This window comes from Onthophagus taurus, chromosome 1, assembly GCF_036711975.1.
Source record: "Onthophagus taurus isolate NC chromosome 1, IU_Otau_3.0, whole genome shotgun sequence".
Classification (NCBI taxonomy): Eukaryota; Metazoa; Arthropoda; class Insecta; order Coleoptera; family Scarabaeidae; genus Onthophagus; species Onthophagus taurus.
The window spans coordinates 39,645,179-39,666,217 of record NC_091966.1 but is presented as its reverse complement, the minus strand read 5'-3'; the positions used below and the strand labels follow the sequence as shown (position 1 = coordinate 39,666,217).

General features: G+C 30.0%; 2 protein-coding genes and 1 long non-coding RNA gene across 4 annotated transcripts; 1 reads left to right on the top strand and 2 right to left on the bottom strand.

The window, feature by feature from the left end:
- Nucleotides 1-217: 217 nt before the first annotated feature.
- Nucleotides 218-9,932, top strand: LOC111422662 (Nuclear localized protein 1). 2 transcript variants are annotated; one of them, XM_071201312.1, is made up of 9 exons: nucleotides 218-274; nucleotides 463-629; nucleotides 2,726-2,965; nucleotides 3,033-3,406; nucleotides 3,474-3,902; nucleotides 8,524-8,928; nucleotides 8,984-9,233; nucleotides 9,291-9,466; nucleotides 9,524-9,932. In XM_071201312.1, the coding sequence occupies exons 3-9, from the start codon at nucleotides 2,837-2,839 to the stop codon at nucleotides 9,726-9,728; spliced, it is 1,968 nt and encodes a 655-aa protein (XP_071057413.1). In that variant the 5' UTR covers nucleotides 218-274; nucleotides 463-629; nucleotides 2,726-2,836; the 3' UTR covers nucleotides 9,729-9,932. The 2 variants fall into 2 exon arrangements, with proteins under 2 accessions (XP_071057413.1, XP_071057412.1); XM_071201311.1 differs by lacking the exons at nucleotides 218-274; nucleotides 463-629 and having other exon boundaries at nucleotides 2,713-2,965.
- On the bottom strand, nucleotides 1,323-2,774 carry LOC139432623 (uncharacterized). Its single transcript, XR_011642362.1, has 3 exons — nucleotides 2,713-2,774; nucleotides 2,410-2,566; nucleotides 1,323-2,318 (listed from the first exon to the last, which is right to left on the bottom strand). It is a non-coding gene; the product is annotated as an uncharacterized lncRNA (long non-coding RNA).
- A 3,199-nt stretch (nucleotides 9,933-13,131) lies between the features above and the next one.
- Nucleotides 13,132-20,648, bottom strand: LOC111417693 (Actin-related protein 3). The gene is made up of 4 exons (XM_071201310.1): nucleotides 20,388-20,648; nucleotides 20,126-20,306; nucleotides 13,370-14,305; nucleotides 13,132-13,315 (listed from the first exon to the last, which is right to left on the bottom strand). The coding sequence occupies exons 1-4, from the start codon at nucleotides 20,429-20,431 to the stop codon at nucleotides 13,220-13,222; spliced, it is 1,257 nt and encodes a 418-aa protein (XP_071057411.1). The 5' UTR covers nucleotides 20,432-20,648; the 3' UTR covers nucleotides 13,132-13,219.
- Between the last annotated feature and the right edge of the window lie 391 nt (nucleotides 20,649-21,039).

Below are 21,039 nucleotides of genomic sequence, written 5' to 3'. Positions count from 1 at the left end.
TCTATGTTTTTATTTATACAGTTTTCACTTAAGAAGCAATATACAAAAATATAAAATAAAATTAAAAAAATATTAAAATATAAAGCGAAATATTAACCGTTATAATTTTATTATTGTTAGGTTATCAAACTTGACTCGGTTACCATGGTGATTAAGATCCAAATATTGCTTGTCAAAATTGAAATTAATTTTTTTTAAGGAAAAAGTCTTATTTAATTGGTTTAAAAGGCTGTATTTAACTCAAAATTGGTTTATTTAGGGTATTATAAACAAGGTAAGTGGATTAAATCAAAAAAAGATATTTTTAATTTATTTTTCTTAATTAGAATCGATTTAAATGAACTACAATTAACGAATTTGTTATGAATGCGAGATAATCGTAAAGAATTCGAATTGTTTTAAAATTAATAAAAATTAGGTTAGAATTGATAAAAAATCGGAATAAAGTTTTATTATTTTAAGGTTATCCAACTTGCCTCGATTACCATGGTGATTAATATCGAAATATTGAAGTTGCTTGTCAAAATTAGCGTTGAATTTATGGTTTTTTTAATGAAAAATACATAACTAATTGGATTGAAAGGTTGTATTTAATTCAAAATGGGTAAATGGTTGAAATTATAGGCAAGGTAAGTGGATTAAATCACAAAAAAAATTTTTTTTTAGATCAATTAAAATTTACAAGAATTTAGGGTTAAATAACAATTAAAACTAGAAGTAACACTAGACGTAAAACTAGAAAGTAATTTTGACATATTTGTCAACTTCATAAAAGATCCTTTAAAATGAGTCCAAACTCGACATATTTAACTTTAATATTAATGGAAATATAATCACTTCCGGTTTGAAACATCAACGTCAATTTTGACATATTTGTCATCTTCATTAAAAAACCTTTAAAATGAGTCCAAAGATTATGCACTTATCTCGACAAACAAAAAAGTTTAAATACAAAAACGTTAAACCCGAAGTTAGCAACCTTAATTTTTTTAATTTTTCTTTATTGTATTTTTGTGATAAATTTTAAGATATTTTATAAAAATTAAGAATTTGTCAAAATGACATTGACATTTCACACCGGAAGTTGATTATATCTCGAATAATATTGGAATTAAACGTAGGTATCATGTTTGTGCTCATTTTAAAGGATTTTTCACGACAATTACAAATATGTCAAAATTGACGTTGACATTTCTAACCGGAAGTTGACCATAAATTCATTAATATTGAAGATAAGTATGTCGTGTTTGTACTCATTTTAAAGGATTTTTAATGAAGATTATAAATATGTCAAAATTGAGGTTGACATTTTAAATCTGAAGTTAGTTATCATATAATATACAAATGGACAACTTCATGGTGTTCTTTTATGATGTATTCTTTATTAAAAAAACATTAAAATGAGTCTAAATATGATGTTGCTAGATAATAAACCTACAACTAGAATCATTCTGGTTTAGCCGCACGTCTCTAAAGACGGCTAAACCCGAATCTTTCTAGTTCTACAGGCTGTCCGGAAATGACGTGTACAACGCAAGACCACAAGTACCTTAACCAAAAATATGATGATTTAACTCAACTTATCTATATACAAAATTGCTTAGTTTAGCCGCTAGAGGGCTTTAATAATAATATGTTTTTTCAATTTTTTTTAAAGAAGTCGAAAAAACCTCGATGGATTTTATTCATTTTATGGTCATGCATTTGTATCAGTAGACTACAGCTATTTGTGGAATAAATTCTAATTTCGAAAATTATAGGGTGTTTAAAAACTTTGTCATAATAAATTATGCATCCATATCTTTTTAACCTCCTGTACAAACACTACCATTTTTTTTCTGAATACATAGTTACTTTAATTTAGAAACTATTTTCTCTCTTACAAAATTTCAGTCGGGTGATCGGTTTAGCTACAAACAAATATTTTCTAAATCCCCACAAGCGCGAATGAGTCAGATAACTAAAAACGTTTGTTTAATAGTTGGCTAGGTATAATTAATTAAATTTTAAAAACAAAAACAGTTTGTCAAGGTACTTATGGTCTTGCGTTGTACACGTCATTTCCGGACACCTGTATATCTAGTGCTCGGAATTAGAGATAGTTGACGATCTCGGATATCTAGATTGAATGCAGTTATTAGTTAAATTTTCTTAATATACAATTTTTAAATTTTTTTAAAAAATTTCTGATCTAACGATAAGTGTACTAAAATTTTACGTTATCCTAAAGAGAAAACAATTCTCTATCAAAAGAGTCTAACGAAAGGATACATTGTCATTTAAAAAACTTCATGTGTTATTCGTTGCTCATTTGTTTTCTGAAATAAAAACAATTAAATGCCTTATTATGGCAAACAAAATATTAAACAACTTTTGTATAAAATGTTTTGTTATAAAGTTGATACTTACCAAGATATATAGTATATACTATATTCCATACATAATGGACATCTGTATATTATATTATACTTTTCCTCCAATGACGTCACATTTCCTACCTCACCCCGTCAACGTCAATTTGTTCGAGTTGGATAACCTAAATATTAACCATCGACATAGATTATGTCTATGGTATTAACAAAATATTAACATTTTTGATTTTTATATCATCAATTTTAAAAAATCTTAAATTTTGAACCAAATTAATTAATAAATTTATTTTATAAAAAATTCTCTTTAAATTTTGTAACTAATATCAGATCAATGATTTACCGTGTTTTGACAGTTAATACGTCAAAAGATTGTCATTCCCGTAAAACATTAAAATCTTATCAAAATCACGCCGCGTTTTTAAGTAACACAACTAAAAACTAAAAAATTAATAAAGAATATTAAGATGTCATCACGCGTGTTGAGAAAATTACAAGGTGATAAAGAACTGACGGATGAAGTGTCCGATAATGAAGCGGAACTGCCTGTATCCGGCGGTGCAAGAAAGAAGTTAAATATCAACAGATACGACTTGGTAAGCGATAAAGATAATATTATTAAATAGTAGATTAGATTTAATCCGCAATAATCTTTTGAATTAGTTAAATCAACAATCTCATTCTGAGAGTGAAGTAAAAGAAGATGATAATGAAACCGAGGCTAATAAATCTTGTGAAGGAGATAATAATCACGAATCGGTGAAGAGGAAGAAGAAGAAAAAGAAGAAAAAAGGAAAAAATGTTAATGCTCAAAGGAGTAGTGAAGATAATGCTGAAGTGGATGAAGTTGAAAAATCAGTACGAGAGGTAAACAAACTTCTTGGAGAAAATTACGTTTCAAAGCCGATGGCTTCTATTTCGAAACAAGAAAGGAATATTCAGCTTAAAAAATGCATTTTAAGTATTCAACATAAACATTTAAATCCCAATAATGAATTAAAACGAATTTTTGGATCAAAAATAATACAAACTGAACAGTAAGTAATCATTAAAAACTAAAAATACGATTATTTTGTTTACTTATTTTTTTTTTTTTTGATTTAGTAAGCGAAAAAATCGTGGTACTGGTAGAGGTCATGTTAAAATGACTTGGCTTGTTTCCGGTAAGGATACTTGGCCCCAGGTTGGAAAAACCGGTCTTTCAATGATGAAACAAGACAACTCCCCAGAACATAAGTCAGGGTTACAGTATTTTACTTATGAACACAATCAGAGCTATAGACAGGTTCAAAATCGTTTTTTAGAAGCCGTTGAAAGTTTAAATCCTGATAATATCGTTGCAATAATAAACGAGCATCCCTATCATGTTGATACACTCATTCAATTATCAGATTTGTGTAGAATAGCTGAGGACCTTGCCATTGCAGCTGAATTTATTGAAAGAGCTCTTTATTGTCTTGAATGCGCATTTCATCCATTGTTTAATATTGCTCAAGGTAATTGTAGATTGGATTATAGAAGACAAGTTAATAGGTTGGTTACTAATTTTGTATATTTAAGATTATTTTTATACAGGGTGTTTTATGTAACTGGTTTGTTAAAACTTTTTAGGTTTCACTATTCGTACAGTTTTACCATAACTTCGTTATTTTAAATGGAATGCTATAGTTTGTAGTACACCTTTTAAGTGTACATAAAAAAATATGTTGACTTTCATAAAAGTTATTGGTACCTAGCTTTTTTCGTTTTCGAGTTATTTTGATTTTAAGTTTGTTTTTGTGAATTTCACCATGCTCTTTAAAACCGCATATCCCAGCCAATGTTCATTCAAAAAAGCTCTAAATTGGCTCAATTACTGTTCAGATGCTGTCAAATAGATTGTCATGTGTTGTATCAGAGTATCTTATACAGCGTGGTCAAAAATCGAATTACCGTTTCTCCATATTCAATAGGGAGAAAGTCGAAAATTTTAAATAGAACGCCCTATATTTTATTAGCCTTCCCGAAACGGAATTTAATTCTCTACAAATTGTCTATAAATATTTCTATACCTATTTATTGTAGTTTCTTTTTTTTGAATCTAGTACAGTCAATATTAATATTGCTTACATAAGAAAATTTTCGAGAAAAATTATTTTAAAGTTTAATTACTTCAGATTTGTTGACATGATGAAAATAGCAGTAGCCATGAGTAATTATGGTAACCAATGATTTTAAACAATTTTCTAAGTGTCAAAAACTGATTTAGTAAGTAGTTAACCTCTTTAATATAACATATCCTGATCGTCAACTCATTAACCAAAGTATGGTGAGTCTAGCTGTGACCAAATTTAAACAGCATGGCCATCTCTCGAAGCATTTCTCGAAGTCTGGCCTACTAAATGTTTCAGGGGAAGTTCAACAAATCGTATTTTTGGCTGGGCAAGAATGTTAACCCAACCTAACCCAACTCTCATGTTATTGTAAGGAGTATTGGGTCTAATTTGGACATTAGTAAATCAACGGTTCATAAAATTTTAAAACCCGCAAAATATCATTCCCATAAAGTAAACCTGATTCACGAGCAATGAATCGTAGTTTTTGCAACGATGACGAAGACTTTGTCAAAAGCATAATTTTTTTCGACGAAGGGACATTTACATTGAGTGGACAAGTAAATAGACAAAGTTATCGGTATTGCGCTACCCAAAATCCAAATTAGCCAAGAAAGTCGCACATTCAATATCCGCAAAAGATTTGAGGAAACCTTAACTGGAAAAAGATGTTTAAATTTTTTCAAAGCGATGTCATTCCTTCCATCCTGATAATGTTGACACAACTCAATTCCAACGCCAGTTATTCCAACAGGATGGCGCGCCACCACACTTCAAGAAGCTTTACTAAATCAGTTTTTGACAATCAGGGAATTGTTTAAAATAATTGGTTACCATAGTTACTCATGGCTACTGCTATTTTTATCATTATACTAATTTGAAGTAATTAAACTGTAAAGTAATTCTTCTCGAAAATTTTCTTATGTAACCAATATTAATATTGACTGTAATAGATTCAGAAAAAAATCCTCTTTCATATTCCGTAATAAAAATGGGGGATTGCCATTTGAAAAAAATATCGGTGACGTCATAACTGGTTTAAAAATGGCGGAAAAAATTTGAAATCAGCATCAAAAAATTTAAATCTTTAGACCCGTTTCAGGGATTTTTCCATAAACCGTTTATTATGATTTTATCGCCTATATCCGTTACTTTACGGACACACTGTGTTTTTCCCAACACTGTTCATAAGCAGATTTTATTTACAATGTTAAACTTTAAGTTAAGCTACAAAAAAGTCCCACAAGATCCCAGGTTGAAATTTGTTTTTTTATGTAATTTCAAGTCTACACTTCCCATTCTCAAAAAAATAAATTGCGCATATTTGCGCATTTTCAATAAAATGGGTAATATACAGGGTGGTGTCTACGGATATTCGACAGTGAATACTGAAAGTTAGTTTTGAAACTGTTAATCGTTTACAATTTTTCAATATAACTATTTTTTATGAATTAATATTAGTACTAACTGTAGGATTAGATCTAAAACTAGAGGTCTTAAAAAAAAGAGTCATGATTCGGATATCATATTGTAACCTTCTTCCCAAACAAGTCCAAAGTATTTTTTTAGTTAAAAAATACCTATCCAACACACAGCAATAAAAAAGAAAATCAATGACGCGTTAAAATGCCAAGCCGGATGCCTATTTCACAAAAATTATTATGAAGAAATGAACATTGCTGCATTTAAAAATTTTACAAACGACACAATTCTATTATACAATCAATTATATAATTGGTATTATATGCCTGTGGCAGTGCCTAAAATTTTTGTGCATGGCCACTTAATAATAAAATCATTAAGTATCCAGACTGGCGTGCTTTCAGAAGATGCGCAAGAAACTCGGAATAAAGACCTTAGAAGGTATAGAGAGAACTTTTCCAGAAAAATGTCACGAATACACAATAATAGAGACATTTTAAACAGACTATTAATATCTTCAGACCCAATTATAACATCATTTCATAGCAATAAATCAAGGAATAATACAGATTTTTCTTAAGAACCTATAAGCCTTCTCTGTTTTGAAAATGATGATGAAAGAAATAATTTTTTTATCGTCAATTGTAGCTAATATAGAAATTGTAAAACACAGTGAGGACGAAGAAAAATAAATATAGGTATAAAAAAAATTTTAAAACAGTATGTTAAAATACTAAAATTGCTTATGGGTTAAAACGTAATTTATGGTTATTATTACATTATTAAACATTTGTCACAAATAAATAAATAATCACAAATGCAACAAAAAAATGGGGGTTCCTATTTTAAAATGTCAACATATGGTTTCTCAATTTTGGGACACCTGTACATTTCAATTTTATCTCAAAAAATGTGCGTTAAAAAATATAACATAGATATTCAAGAATTTTTTCTGGAAGAATATCCCTCAAATTTTTATTGATTTCATACTTTGTATATACAGAGTGTCTCACGTAACTGGTTCGTTAGAACTTTTTTAGGGTCCACTATTTGTACAGTTTTGAAATTTTGATAGCATGGTTTGTTCATTCAGAACTTTCGATCTAAAATATTTTCAAGATGGCTGCCACTTCCGGTAGACCGGAAGTAGACCATAACCTCGTTATTTTAAATGGAATGTTACAGTTTTTATTACACCTTTTAATTGTCGTTAACTGTTTTTTAATAGTCAACATATTTTTTTATGTACAATTAAAAAGTGTAATAAAAACTGTAGCATTCCATTTAAAATAACGAAGTTATGGTCTAATTCCGGTAGACCGGAAGTGGCAGCCATCTTGAAAATGTTTTAGATTAAAAGTTCCGAATGAACGACCTATGCTACCAAAATTTCAAAACTCTATGAATAGTGAAACCTTAAAAAGTTTTAACGAACCAGTTACGTGAGACAGCTGTATATATTATAGTATACAGGGTGTTTCGGTGACTCGGGGAACAAATTTAACCACGATTCATGTAAAAAAAAATTAGTAAAAGTCTTCAAATTTCAAAGATACAGGCCATAAAAATTAGGAAATTTTAACACATTTTTCAAAATACCTTAAACACTATTTACAGTAAAGCGTTGAAATTTGGTACAGTGTAAATCAATGTCATGTAAAATCGTTAGGCAATTTATGAATTGGATCGGTCATCGGGAACAATGCTATACAGGATGTTCCTAAAGTTTGTTTGTTCAGAACTTTTTTATTCTATCATAACCGTACATTTATGTTTGTAGTTTCTAATAGCAAATTTAATTTAGGAACTTTTATTACTCTTAGATAATATTGATAAAAGTCACCGTTTTCGTGTTAAATGTAAAAATGTTCAGATTTCAAAAATGTAATAATATACAGCGTGTTCTATTTAAAAATCTAAAGTTAGTGTCACTTCCGGCGAAACCGGAATTGAAAAAAAAATTAATTCTATGTCAAAAAGTGTCTCTTATCATGTGTATAGGATGTCCCAAATTTAAATCAATTATCTTCAAAACTAAAGGAGATACGGGGGGTGTACCATGATCCTGTTACACCCGGTATATTATTGTTAGGGTACATGAAATAAATATACCATGTTTTCGGAGTTACATTAGCTTAAACATCCAACCCAACCTTAGTTTTGCTGTTATTTTCAAATATTCGTTTCAAAATCCTAAATTTTGGTTTAAGCACTGTTTATAGATGAAATAAATCTTAGCTAACCATTAAGAAGATATTATAATGGTATTAAACATTTTCAACTTCATTTAGTTGTAATTAGATTTTTGGTCAGATATTCATAACTTCCTAACACTGTGCAATTAGAGCTTTTTCTGAATGAACGTTGGCTGAGATATGGGGTTTTAAAGAGAATGGTGAGATTTGCCAAAAAAAGCGTAAAACCAAAATAACTCGAAAAGGAAAAATGCCATGTACCAATATCTTTTATCAAAGTCAACATATTTTTTTATATACTATTAAAAAGTGTAATAAAAACTATTTAAAATAACGAAGTTATGGTCTACTTCCGGTAATTTCAAACCCCTGTGAATAGAGCAACCTGAAAAAGTTCTAAATCAGTTACATGAGACACCCTGTATTAATGTAAATGATTTTTAGGGCTTTATACATAACGATATTTAAACATTTATTGTTTGTTGGTGGTCGAGCTTGTTATCGAACAGCTTTAGAGTTTTGCAAATTATTATTATCGTTAGATCCTGATAAGGATCCGTTGGGTGTCAAATTGGCGATTGATTTTTACGCTTTACGTTCGAGAGAGTATCGGTGGTTTATCGATTTTTACGAGGAATTGGAACCAACGAAAAATTTGAGCCAATTGCCGAATTTCGCTTTTTCCGTAGCCGCCGCTCATTTTCATTTAGCCGATGGGGATTTATCTCACGCCGATGATTTATTACAAGATGCCCTGTTGATGTTTCCGGGGGTACTTAAACCACTTTTAGAAAAATGTTCAGTTCAACCTGATAATAGAGTTAGTAATCATGCATTTTTTGATTCAAAGTAAGTTAAATATAGCTTTAAAAATAAAAATGCATTTAAACATTTTTCTTTTTAGACAATCTCCCGTTTTAACTCAATTAGTATTATTATATGTGAATAGAAGTTACCATATTTGGAAAGAAAGTGATCTTCTTCCGTGGTTGGAAAGGAACGTTAATAAAGTTCTTGATCGCGTTGATAAACAAGATCCAATTGTTAAAGATTACGAAGGAAAAAGGTCTAAAAGATATCAAGGGCCAATGCCTAAAAGTATTTGTAGACATATTATTTTATCCGACATTAAAGGAGTTTCTCCATTACCAAAAGTAAAATAAATAATAAAAATTAAATTTTAATATTATTTTTATTCATATTTTTTTTAGGATTTTACAGGTGGTGTTTTAACCTTTGATCCTTTACCACCTGATGACTCCATTAATATTTACTCAAAACCAAAAAGACCCAAAAACACAACATCAAACTCAAGTACAGTTGGGATTTTCTTCCGTTCTCTTTTACCCAGTTTCAATCCAAACGAATTGGTGGGAAATTTATTAGAGTAAAAACATATTTTTATTAATTTATAATTAATTAATGATTTATAATTATTTTTTAGAGATGAAGATGGAGCTAGGGCGCTTCCGGATGGTGAAATAGGTGATGGAGCCGAATTCGGTGACCTTAGACGTAGTGTTGCGTCATTAGTCGGTGCAATGAGGGATTTATTAAGTCACGTTCCAACTCCTGATGTTCCAAACGATGCCGACGTCGATGAAAATGATGAATCCGATGATGATGAATTAAACAATTATCTCACTTAGGATATTGTACTTTTTATGTAGATGAAGTAAAGAGAGGAATTATCGCTAAATTATAATATGACCCTGTCTATTATGCTCTAGGGAAGGCATCTTTAAGTTTTACAACATTGAAAAAAAAACTATGTACTGTTTTTAGTTTTTAAAAGTATATTAATGATTATTAAAGCGTCTACAATTTTCTATATATTAAATCTATAAGCAAAATTATTTTATTTTTCTGTAAAAAGTCGTTAACTAATAAAATATATATTAATATCTATTGGTTGGAATTTTCGTTATTTTTTAGTTGAGTTTCAAACCAAAACTGATATTTATACGTTTTGTAATTGAATAAAAGATGTCGCTAGTAAGATATTTGTTTGATTATTCTAAACTTTAAAAACAGATATTAAAGAAATTGTATCTCAAAAACTAATTGAGATATCGTTGTAAAATAAAATACAATTTAAAACAAATTTATTTGGTATTTAATACTATAAAGATCATTTCTTAGAATCTTCAAATTTCGGAGTTATGATTTTTTAAACTAAATCTTGCATAATTTTAGCATAAATGCTATGATAAATAATCTTTATGAATCTTGAAAACTAATTGAGATATCGTTATGACATAAAAAGCAATTTAAAGCTAATTTAGTTAGTATTTAATACTTTGAAGATCATTTCCTGGAATCTTAAAATTTCGGAGTTATCATTTTTTGATCGCAACCTCGCAAAATCTTACACACAAATATTAGTATAATTAATTTTAACTTATCTCATAAACTAATTGAGATATCGATATGAAATAAAAAGCAATTTAAAGCAAATTTATTTAGTATTTAATACTTTGAAGATCATTTCTTGGAATCTTCAAATTTCGGAGTTATCATTTTTTGATCACAACCTCGCAAAATCTTACACACAAATGTTAGTATAATTAATCTTAACGTATCTCAAAAACGAATTGAGATATCGATATGAAATAAAAAGCAATTTAAAGCAAATTTATTTAGTGTTTAATACTTTGAAGATCATTTCCTTGAATCTTCAAATTTCGGAATTATCATTTTTTGATCACAATCTCGAAAAATCATACACACAAATATTAGCATAATTAATCTTAACGTATCTCATAAATTAATTGAGATATCGATATGAAATAAAAAGCAATTTAAAGCAAATTTATTTAGTATTTAATACTTTGAAGATCATTTCTTGGAATCTTCAAATTTCGGAGTTATCATTTTTTGATCGCAACCTCGCAAAACTTTACACACAAATCTTAGTATAATTAATCTGAACGTATCTCATAAACTAATTGAGATATCGATATGAAATAAAAAGCAATTTAAAGCAAATTTATTTAGTATTTAATACTTTGAAGATCATTTCTTGGAATCTTCAAATTTCTGAGTTATCATTTTTTGATTGCAACCTCGCAAAATCTTACACACAAATGTTAGTATAATTAATCTGAACGTATCTCATAAGCTAATTGAGATATCGACATGAAATAAAAAGCAATTTAAAGCAAATTTATTTAGTATTTAATACTTTCAAGATCATTTCTTGGAATCTTCAAATTTCTGAGTTATCATTTTTTGATTGCAACCTCGCAAAATCTTACACATAAATATTAGTATAATTAATTTTAACTTATTTCATAAACTAATTGAGATATCGATATGAAATAAAAAGCAATTTAAAGCAAATTTATTTAGTATTTAATACTTTGAAGATCATTTCTTGGAATCTTCAAATTTCGGAGTTATCATTTTTTGATCGCAACCTCGCAAAATCTTTCACACTAATGTTAGTATAATTAATCTTAACATATCTCATAAACTAATTGAGATATCGATATGAAATAAAAAGCAATTTAAAGCAAATTTATTTAGTATTTAATACTTTGAAGATCATTTCTTGGAATCTTCAAATTTCGGAGTTATCATTTTTTGATCGCAACCTCGCAAAATCTTACACACTAATGTTAGTATAATTAATCTGAACGTATCTCATAAACTAATTGAGATATCGATATGAAATAAAAAGCAATTTAAAGCGAATTTATTTAGTATTTAATACTTAGGGGATCATTTCTTGGAATCTTCAAATTTCGGAGTTATCATTTTTTGATCGCAACCTCGCAAAAATCTTACACACAAATATTAGTATAATTAATTTTAACTTATCTCATAAACTAATTGAGATATCGATATGAAATAAAAAGCAATTTAAAGCAAATTTATTTAGTATTTAGTACTATGAAGATCATTTCTTGGAATCTTCAAATTTCTGAGTTATCATTTTTTGATCGCAACCGAGCTAAATCTTACACACAAATGTTAGTGTAATTAATCTTGACGTATCTCATAAACTAATTGAGATATCGATATGAAATAAATAGCAATTTAAAGCAAATTGATTTAGTATTTAATACTTTGAAGATCATTTCTTGGAATCTTCAAATTTCTGAGTTATCATTTTTTGATTGTACCCTCGCAAAATCTTTCACACAAATGTTAGTATAATTAATCTCAACGTATCTCAAAAACGAATTGAGATATCGATATGAAATAAAAAGCAATTTAAAGCAAATTTATTTAGTATTTTATACTTTGAAGATCATTTCTTGGAATCTTCAAATTTCGGAGTTATCATTTTTTGATCGCAACCTCGCAAAATCTTACGCGCAAATGTTAGTATAATTAATCTTGATGTATCTCATATAAACTAATTGAGATATCAATATGAAATAAAAAGCAGTTCAAAGCAAATTTACTTGGTATTTAATACTTTGAAAATCATTTCTTGGAATTTTCAAATTTCGGAGTTATCATTTTTTGATCGCAACCTCGCAAAATCTTACGCACAAATATTAGTATAATTAATTTTAACTTATCTCATAAACTAATTGAGATATCGATATAAAATAAAAAGCAATTTGAAGCAAATTTATTTGGTATTTAATACTTTGAAGATCATTTCTTGCAACCTTCCAATTTTGGAATTATCATTTTTTGAACGCAACCTCGCATAATCTTAAACACAGATGTTAGGATAATTAATCTTTACGACAGTAACCGATTATTATAAAGTTGTTAGTGTTTTAATTGATATTATTAGAGAGTAAAAGGCATAGAAACACTGAAGATACCTAACAATTAATAAGCACTACTCTAAATCCTCCACTGCTAGATACTTTATCTCATTCAGTTAATTTTCAATTTTAAAGTCTCTAATCTTGGTTTAAAACATGAAAAGAATAAATTCAAAAACTTTTATAAATGGAACACGTTTTTATTTTTTTTTAATTTTCATTTATATGTACACAAGAACTCGACCGCTATTTAATTAATTAATAAAATGCAATTAATCACCTTAAAGTTGGATAATTTTAGAAATTGCTCTATCATCCTGGATTAAAATACGTTAATAAATTTTTTATTACTTTCAAAATACGAAATAAAAAATGATGGTAAAAAATATTCATAAATTAAATTCTTGGAATTATGTCATCGTGCCAAACACAGGATTGTGTCTGCAAATACTAGGTCCATACTCCTCATACGCCGCCTTCGTATGACAAACTTGATAAAATTCAGGCTAAAAAAAAAAAAAATTATAACAAATTCATTTCCATTTTAATTCTTTAATTACCGTTGATGCTAACATACTTCCTCCAAACCACACGGCGTATCTCTGCATATGATGTGTAACGACATTTACGTTAATAGGTTTAGGTTTAATTCGTCCGCCCCCTAAACTCTCGCTAAGTTTAAGTCTGGCATCAACAGTTCGTTTCAAATCCCTTTGCAATCTCCTGTCGAAATCTTTAAACATTGTCGAACCACCAGACAACACAATGTTATTATATAAAGGCCTGCGAACATCAATTGGACAATTTTGAATTACATCATCAACAATTTCTGATAACGGAATTGTAAAATCCGGGTTTGAAAACTCGGGATGGAAGAAAATTTCAGGACCCAAAAACCTCTCGTAACCCACATCAACCCCAAACGGTTGTTTCGTCACTGAATTGATACCTTCGTACCGTTTTATACATTTCGCCGGGTCGGCATCGAATTTCGCAAATTCTTTCGCGATATCAGGACAAATATAACAATATCGTTCTTTAATCGCTTTCGCCGTTTCTAACGATTGTTCAGGTGGAATTCCAATCTCACGCTCTCGTAACAGCGATTGGATAAACGAAGTTATGTTTCTTCCCGCAATTGGAATGTGTTTGATACAACTACCAATAACATAACCTTCAGCTACTGGAATAACGTGAGTAACACCATCTCCACTATCAATAACGATCCCGGTTAAAGTCCTATCCTCTAAAGACCTTGAAACCCAACTAGCGGCAAGTGCTAATACTGCTTGAACGGCAATATACAAGCCAGGCACATTGAAGGATTCAAACATGATTTCAGCGGTGTATTCGCGATTTTCAGGTGTGTTTAAAGGTGGTTCGGTAAGTAGGAAATAATGATCCTCCGGTTCGGCACGCAAATATTTAAATATACATTGTTCAAGAAAACGTTCCATCAGGTCCCAATCTTCTACTAAACCATGTCTCACAGGATACTATTTAAATTAACACAAAATGATATAAACTCATTAAAGCTGCATCAAATAAGGTATAAGTCAAGAATCATCATGTCACTCAAATAAGCCGTTACAAAGAAAAAAAAGGGCAGAAAAGTGTAAAAGTTTTCGAAAAATCACTTTAAAGTTTTGACGTTACGTCACTTTTTGTGACGTCATCTCAGTACATTTTGGTAAAACGCATATTTTCGGGTGAAATATAATATAAAATCTATACCTGATGTCCTACTTTAACTTATTGGTTCCTGAATGCTAGATACTGTTGGCAAAAGACTAATTATTGTAATCAGAAGATTAAATACTGCTAGTAAAAGACTAAAAACTGGTTGGAAAGAAGAAATACTATTTCAAAAAGTTACATACTGCTTTTAAAATGCTAGATACTGCAGAAAAAGACCACAACTTACTTGGAAAAGACTAAATACTGTTTTCAAAATAATACCTATTGCTTCCAGGACGCTAAACACTGCTGTTAAAGGTTTTGACCTACTTGGACAGGCGGAATACTGCTTCCAAGATCACTTATTGCATTTTCAAAGACTTTAATAATTGTTTGGAAGAGAGATATGCTTTCCAAAAAGCTACCTACCGCTTCCAGAATGTTAGATACTGCTGGAAAAGACTAATAACTGCTTGGAAAGAAGAGATATGCTTAACAAAAAGCTATATAATGCTGCCAGAATGCTAAATACTACTGGAAAAAACTAATAACTGCTTGGAAAGAAGAGATATGCTTCCCAAAAAGCTACCTAATGCTGCCAGAATGCTAAATATTACTGGAAAAGACTAATAACTACTTGGAAAGAAGAGATATGCTGTCCAAAAAAGGTACCTACTGCTCCCAAAATACTAGATACTGGTGGAAAAGATTATAATCTGCTTGGAGAAGTCCAGATAGTGCTAACAAACAACTACAAACTGATTGGTAAGGCGAGATACTGCTTCCATAAGACTACTTACTTTCAGAGCGCTATACAGGGTAATTCAAATTCGACCCCCACCATTCGGATCTCAGAAATCATAAGAGATATAGAAATGGTTAAATGGGGGTAAAGTTGCGTATCTTAGAGCTCATCATTTTTCAACTATGTTTTTGGATCTAGCCGTTTTAGTTTTTAAAATATGACCGAAAAACAAAAAAATTACTTTTTTGTGTATTGCCTATAACTTCTTAATTTTTCGTTCTTTCGTGAATCTGAAAAAACATTCTTAAGGCAACTTTTTATGAAAAATGTCATGACTGTATCTCTTATGGTTTCTGATTTTAATTACCCGTATACTACTAGAAAAGATTACAACTTACTTGGAGAACACCAAATACTGCTGGGGGAAACTATTATCTGCTTGGAAAGACAAGATACTGTTTTCAAAAGACTATTAACTACTTTCAGAATGCTAAATATTGTTGGAAAGACTACTAATTGCCTGGAGAAAGCTAGATATTGTTGGCAAAGGCTATTTAATGCTTTCAGAAGGCTATATATATAGGGTGTGTCAAATGTCTGGAATATAGCCAATAATTTCGCCATTTGTGGTTTTAAAAAAAAATGTTTCAGATAAACGTTTCTTTATTAATTGTGGCGCATATATTGTTTACATTGTGTTTTGTTTCGTTGCTATGGCAACCAACATTGTTATTTTAAATGGGATGCATATGTTTCTTTTGTATATTTTGATAGAAGATAAATCCCTCTCAAGAAAAAATGTGTTCTCTGAAAATATTAAATCAGCAAATTACAATCAAAGTCGAAATAGCGCCGTTGACAGTTTTAAATGTCAAAAAGTGACAGTTTAAATAAATATGGCGCAATTAAGCGAACGACAAAGAATCCAAATATTAATGCTGTATGGGTACGGTGATAGAAAACGCACTCAAAGTGAAGTTTGTACACTGTTCAATAATATTTACCCGGATTATACACAATCCACAGTATTACAAAAATTCCTTAACACCGGAAGTGTTAAAAACCTTCTAAAAAGTGGACGGCAGAAGATAGCTACCAATGTCGAAACTACATTAAATGTGTGTCACCGTACCGAGACATTATTAATTATTCATAATTGTTAAAACTATCATTTTTTTGACATTTATAGCTGTCAACGGCGTTATCCTACTTTGATTGTAATTTACTGATTTAATATTTTCAGAAAACGCATTTTTCTCGATTTTTTTTCTTATACAACCATATGATTTGATATGTTCATCGTATAGAGGGACCGATCCTCTGTCAAAGTATGCAAAAAAAATATAAGCATCCCATTTAAAATAACAATATTGGTTGCCATAGCAACGAAACAAAAAACAATACAAACAAATAAATACCGACAAAGAATGCGTCACGATTAATAATGATACTTTTATTTGAAACATGCTTCTTTAAAACCACAAATGGCGTCAAATGGCTATATTCCAGACATTTGACACACCTGTATATACTGCTGCCAAAACACTACTACTATCCGTGCAAAAAGTTAAGGTTCCTCACTTTAGAGATCGATATCTTCGTAACCGCTCGATGGAAAAAATTACGATAAAGTTTATTGTAATCAGTGAACTTTTCTGCGTATCACATGTTAATTTGGAAATTTTCGGGTCCGTGGTTTTTCTTTTACCGCGAGTTAAGTGAAAAAACTACCCGATTTTTAAGAGTGCCAGCAACTTTGTCTACTTTGCGATTTTTTTCTCCAAAACTATTTGACGAAAAAAAATTTGAACTAGTGGTAAACCGATGTGTTCTTAATGTGGGGCATATTTTTTTTTTCGATATTCCATATAATTTCGCGGAAAATCGCGGTTTAATAGGATGCGGTTATTTCGAAAACGACCTGGCGGATTTTAACGCGGTTTTTATCAAAATATGTCAAATAATGTCGGTTGTCGAATTCCGTTATCAGTTTTTCAAAATTAGGGCTCCCTAATTTTTTTTAAGAGTGATTTAATGGAATTACAAATTAAAGAGAAACAGAAGTAAGTTATGCGGGGAGAGGAGGGTTCCGTCCAATTGGAACAGATGGTGCGTACCAGACAGTACGTCGCGCCTTTATCTTATCTACATAAAGAAATAATGTACGACGTCCTGTCTAAGACAAAGTTGCCGGTATCGTAAAAAATCGGGTACGTTTTTCATTTAACTCGCGATAAAAAGAAAACCGTGGATCCGAAAATTTTCAAATTAACGTATGTTATGTAGAAATGTTCAGTGATTACAACAAACTTTGTCGCAATTTTTTTTATCGAGCGGTTGCGAAGATATCGATCTCTAAGGTCGATAGGGTCAAGAGGGGCCTTGACTTTTTGCACGGATAGATACTCGATTCTTTGTCACCTAGATGCGACATATCCTTTTAGAGGGGAGTAAGGAAGAGGGGAGATTTAAACGTTACATTCGGATTCACCTATTCTACTTTAACCTTTTAGCGGATTTGATACATTATTACCTTATTACATGTGGAATTTAATTCTAAAACGTTTTTTACTCTTATTATTTTTTTAAAAACTTTGTAGTTTTCATAAAAAACCGAATAATAGGGCCGTTACACATTTTTTTTTATTCGTTAGCTGAGCAAAATTGAAGACTAATATATTTTTTTATTTTTTAAAGTGGGCTTTAGTTTTTCCAAAAAAGAAATAATGTAAATTTGAAAAAACTTTGAAGTCGTCACCGTCGTTTCGCACGGGATTGGTTGAAATAAAAATCAATAAAAGGTGTATGAGCGAGATGCCACGAGAATCTTATGCGTTAGAAAGAGATCCGAACGATGCAGGTTTGTGTCTTCTTGATCTTACGCGAAAACTTCATAAACGTCAGCAAAGCTTTTATAGAGGGGATTTTGAATTTTAATATTAATTATTGCAAAAATTAAAAACAATTTTAGGATCTGAAAATGTTACCAATCTTTCTATTTTTACATAGTTTATCGATTTTTTTGAAAGACGGTCTTTCTATTCGATTGAAGGTAACGGCCCCATTAAAGGCACGTATTTCATGAATGTTACTTAAATCATCAAAAATTCAATAGTCGGCTATGAAATTATACGTCAAACATGACATATAAGAAATTTTTTTAGAAAATAATAAGAATAAAAAAAGTTTCAGAAATAATTCCACATGAAATGAGGTAATAATGTATTAAATCCGCCAAAAGATTAAAAAAGTGTATCAAAATTTAGGGAACCTCAACTTGCTACCAATTAATACCCTTGGTATACCCATAACATACAGGGTGGTTAACTTTTTAATTGGGAAACTTTACTAGGACGTAGTATTTGCCAAAATAACAAGCTTTTTATATAAACATAACTCTTTTGGTTTCGATCTATCAGCTGTCAAAGTTGAGCCAAAAATTTATATTTTATCTTTTATTTCGGGTATAAGTAAACCGTAGAATTTGAAATTTTGCATGTATGTACTACCTTATTTTCAACCATACCTTAAACTTCCCTAGCGCCGTCTAAGGGGATGAAATTCACAAGATCTTTGATTTTTTATACCAATTTTTTAACGCCATGGAATATTAGCATAAAAAAATATGGATTGTAAAGCTTATTCATTATTGGTACTTTTTTGTCCCGTTAGTTTTTTCCTTACAGATAATAGTTTTAGTGTAAAAAAAAAGATGCTACATTGTACTGGAAAGCGCTGCTATTATTAAAAGAAAATTGTTCTTTATAGCCGGCTATGGAAGTTGTGCACTTACTAGGATTTACTACTAATTAAATAACACCAATTAATTATGATTTTCATAAGAAAAACCATAAATAAGATGATTGTATGTCTGAACAAATTACGTTGTTTTAAACAATATTAAAAAATTGATACTCTTGCTTAATAATAGTCAAAAATTATTAATAATCATCAACAATTATGAGGATTCACTGTAAATGAAACCTACAAGTATTCAGAGCCAATTTTTAGAATAATTTTAGCTAAACATGGCGGTAAACACCGGTACATGGCACGACATTTTATTTTTTTACACAGAAACTATTAACTTTAAGGAAAATACTAAAAAGACAAAAAAGTACCACTAAAGAATGAGCTTTACAACCCATATTTTTTTATGTTAATATTCCATAGCGTTAAAAAGTTCTTATAAAAAAAATTAAGGGGGTGGTGAACTTCACACCCTTAGAGGGCGCTAGATAACTTTAAGGTATGCTTGAAAATAAGGTCTTAACCAGTACTAAATACACACAAAGTTTCAAATTCTATGGTTTACTTACAGCCAAAATACAAAACAAAATGTAAATTTTTGGCTCAACTTTGACAGCTTGATTAAAAACTGAACCACCCTGTATATCAAATTTGGTTTTTCTAGCTTAATGTAGTACTTTTACCTACATCATATTTTATTACAAAGACATTGAATGTTTTCAAAATTTAAGCCCCAACCTTGAAGGCTTTTAACTCCTCAGGGGTACAACTTAGTATAAAGGTAAATTGGGTTAAATCATCTTAATTTATTGTCCTCTACATGTCTCCATTCTATGTTGGTTCTTATATGAATCACCCTGTATATGCTGTAATCTAACCTAGTTTAGTGAAAATAACTTTACTTTTAAGTTTATATAGATTAATTTTGTGTGCTATAAAATAAACAATTTATAGATACAATAGGAAAATGCATGGTTAACATTGCTTATGACGTCACATCAAAACTTTAATGTGATTTTTCAGTATGTTCTACACTTCTCCACACACTCTTTTTATTATCACCCTTTTTTTGGGTCATTTCACATTTCAAATCGTCGATTTTTAAGCCACATCATGATCCTTGAATTTTTCTTTAAATAATTACTTTAACTGAATATCCTGTAGCATCAAAAGCTTCATCTCCGATGTAAAAATCTAAATCCTCAACTCCTTTACAAAGACGCCTACTGGATTGGTCACCGACTTTTGCGGTTTCCTTGATGCCAATTGCTGAGGGAATAATAAATTGGGGCTCCTTGTTGGCCGCAAACCCTAATTTGGTGTAACTGAAATGGGATTAACGTCAAAAAAACAAGGAAAATTTAGGTTATGTTCTATGAGGTTGGGTCGATTTTTTAGGGACTCACCCGGTTCCGACGTCGATAACGCACGCCGGTAGTCTCGAGTTCATTTTAGGCGTTGAATTTTAACTACTACAGGGCCACACTAATGATTTAAACGGTACCGAACGCAAATAAAACACCTATACCACACCTACAAAACAGTGACAAATTTTTGTTGAGATTACTGGGGTTTGGTTTAGTAAGTTTTGACGTTTTTATAATAGGGATTTTTCTCGTTTCAATTTACACTAACGCGCCAGATTCAAATCTTAACGAATTAATTTTACTAATTCATTAAATTTAACAATAAAATTAATAATGATAAAACATAAAATATATCACCACTTCGTGTAATGTAATTCTTACACACTGAGTTAATCTAAATTGTAAAAAGGAAAATTTTTATCTATAAACGGAAATGAGAAATCATCGACCCCTCCTTCAAAACTTATATTTATCGAATCATCGATTTCAGTATTTCAAATCAAATTTAATATTTACTTAACGTTTATACAACAAATTATATCTAAAGTAAACTTAAAATATTTTTAATTTTGCGTTTAAAAAAAAAAGTAGTAATCTGTAAAGTTTTTAATATACACAAAAGATGGCGCCTAAACTAAAAATTTAAATTTAAAAATATTTTTATTATAATTTTAACTGAGCATGAATCGAT

What these genes read in the sequence shown, in the direction of transcription:
- LOC111422662 (XM_071201312.1), top strand. Translation starts at nt 2,837, where the DNA reads ATGTCATCACGCGTGTTGAGAAAATTACAAGGTGATAAAGAACTGACG. An exon ending in AAAATAATACAAACTGAACA is followed by an intron (nt 3,407 to 3,473) that starts GTAAGTAATCAT and finishes TTTTTGATTTAG; the next exon opens with TAAGCGAAAAAATCGTGGTA. An exon ending in TATAGAAGACAAGTTAATAG is followed by an intron (nt 3,903 to 8,523) that starts GTTGGTTACTAA and finishes AATGATTTTTAG; the next exon opens with GGCTTTATACATAACGATAT.
- LOC111417693 (XM_071201310.1), bottom strand. Translation starts at nt 20,431, where the DNA reads ATGAACTCGAGACTACCGGCGTGCGTTATCGACGTCGGAACCGG. An exon ending in GTTATCGACGTCGGAACCGG is followed by an intron (nt 20,307 to 20,387) that starts GTGAGTCCCTAA and finishes ATCCCATTTCAG; the next exon opens with TTACACCAAATTAGGGTTTG. An exon ending in GAAGTATGTTAGCATCAACG is followed by an intron (nt 13,316 to 13,369) that starts GTAATTAAAGAA and finishes TTTTTTTTTTAG; the next exon opens with CCTGAATTTTATCAAGTTTG.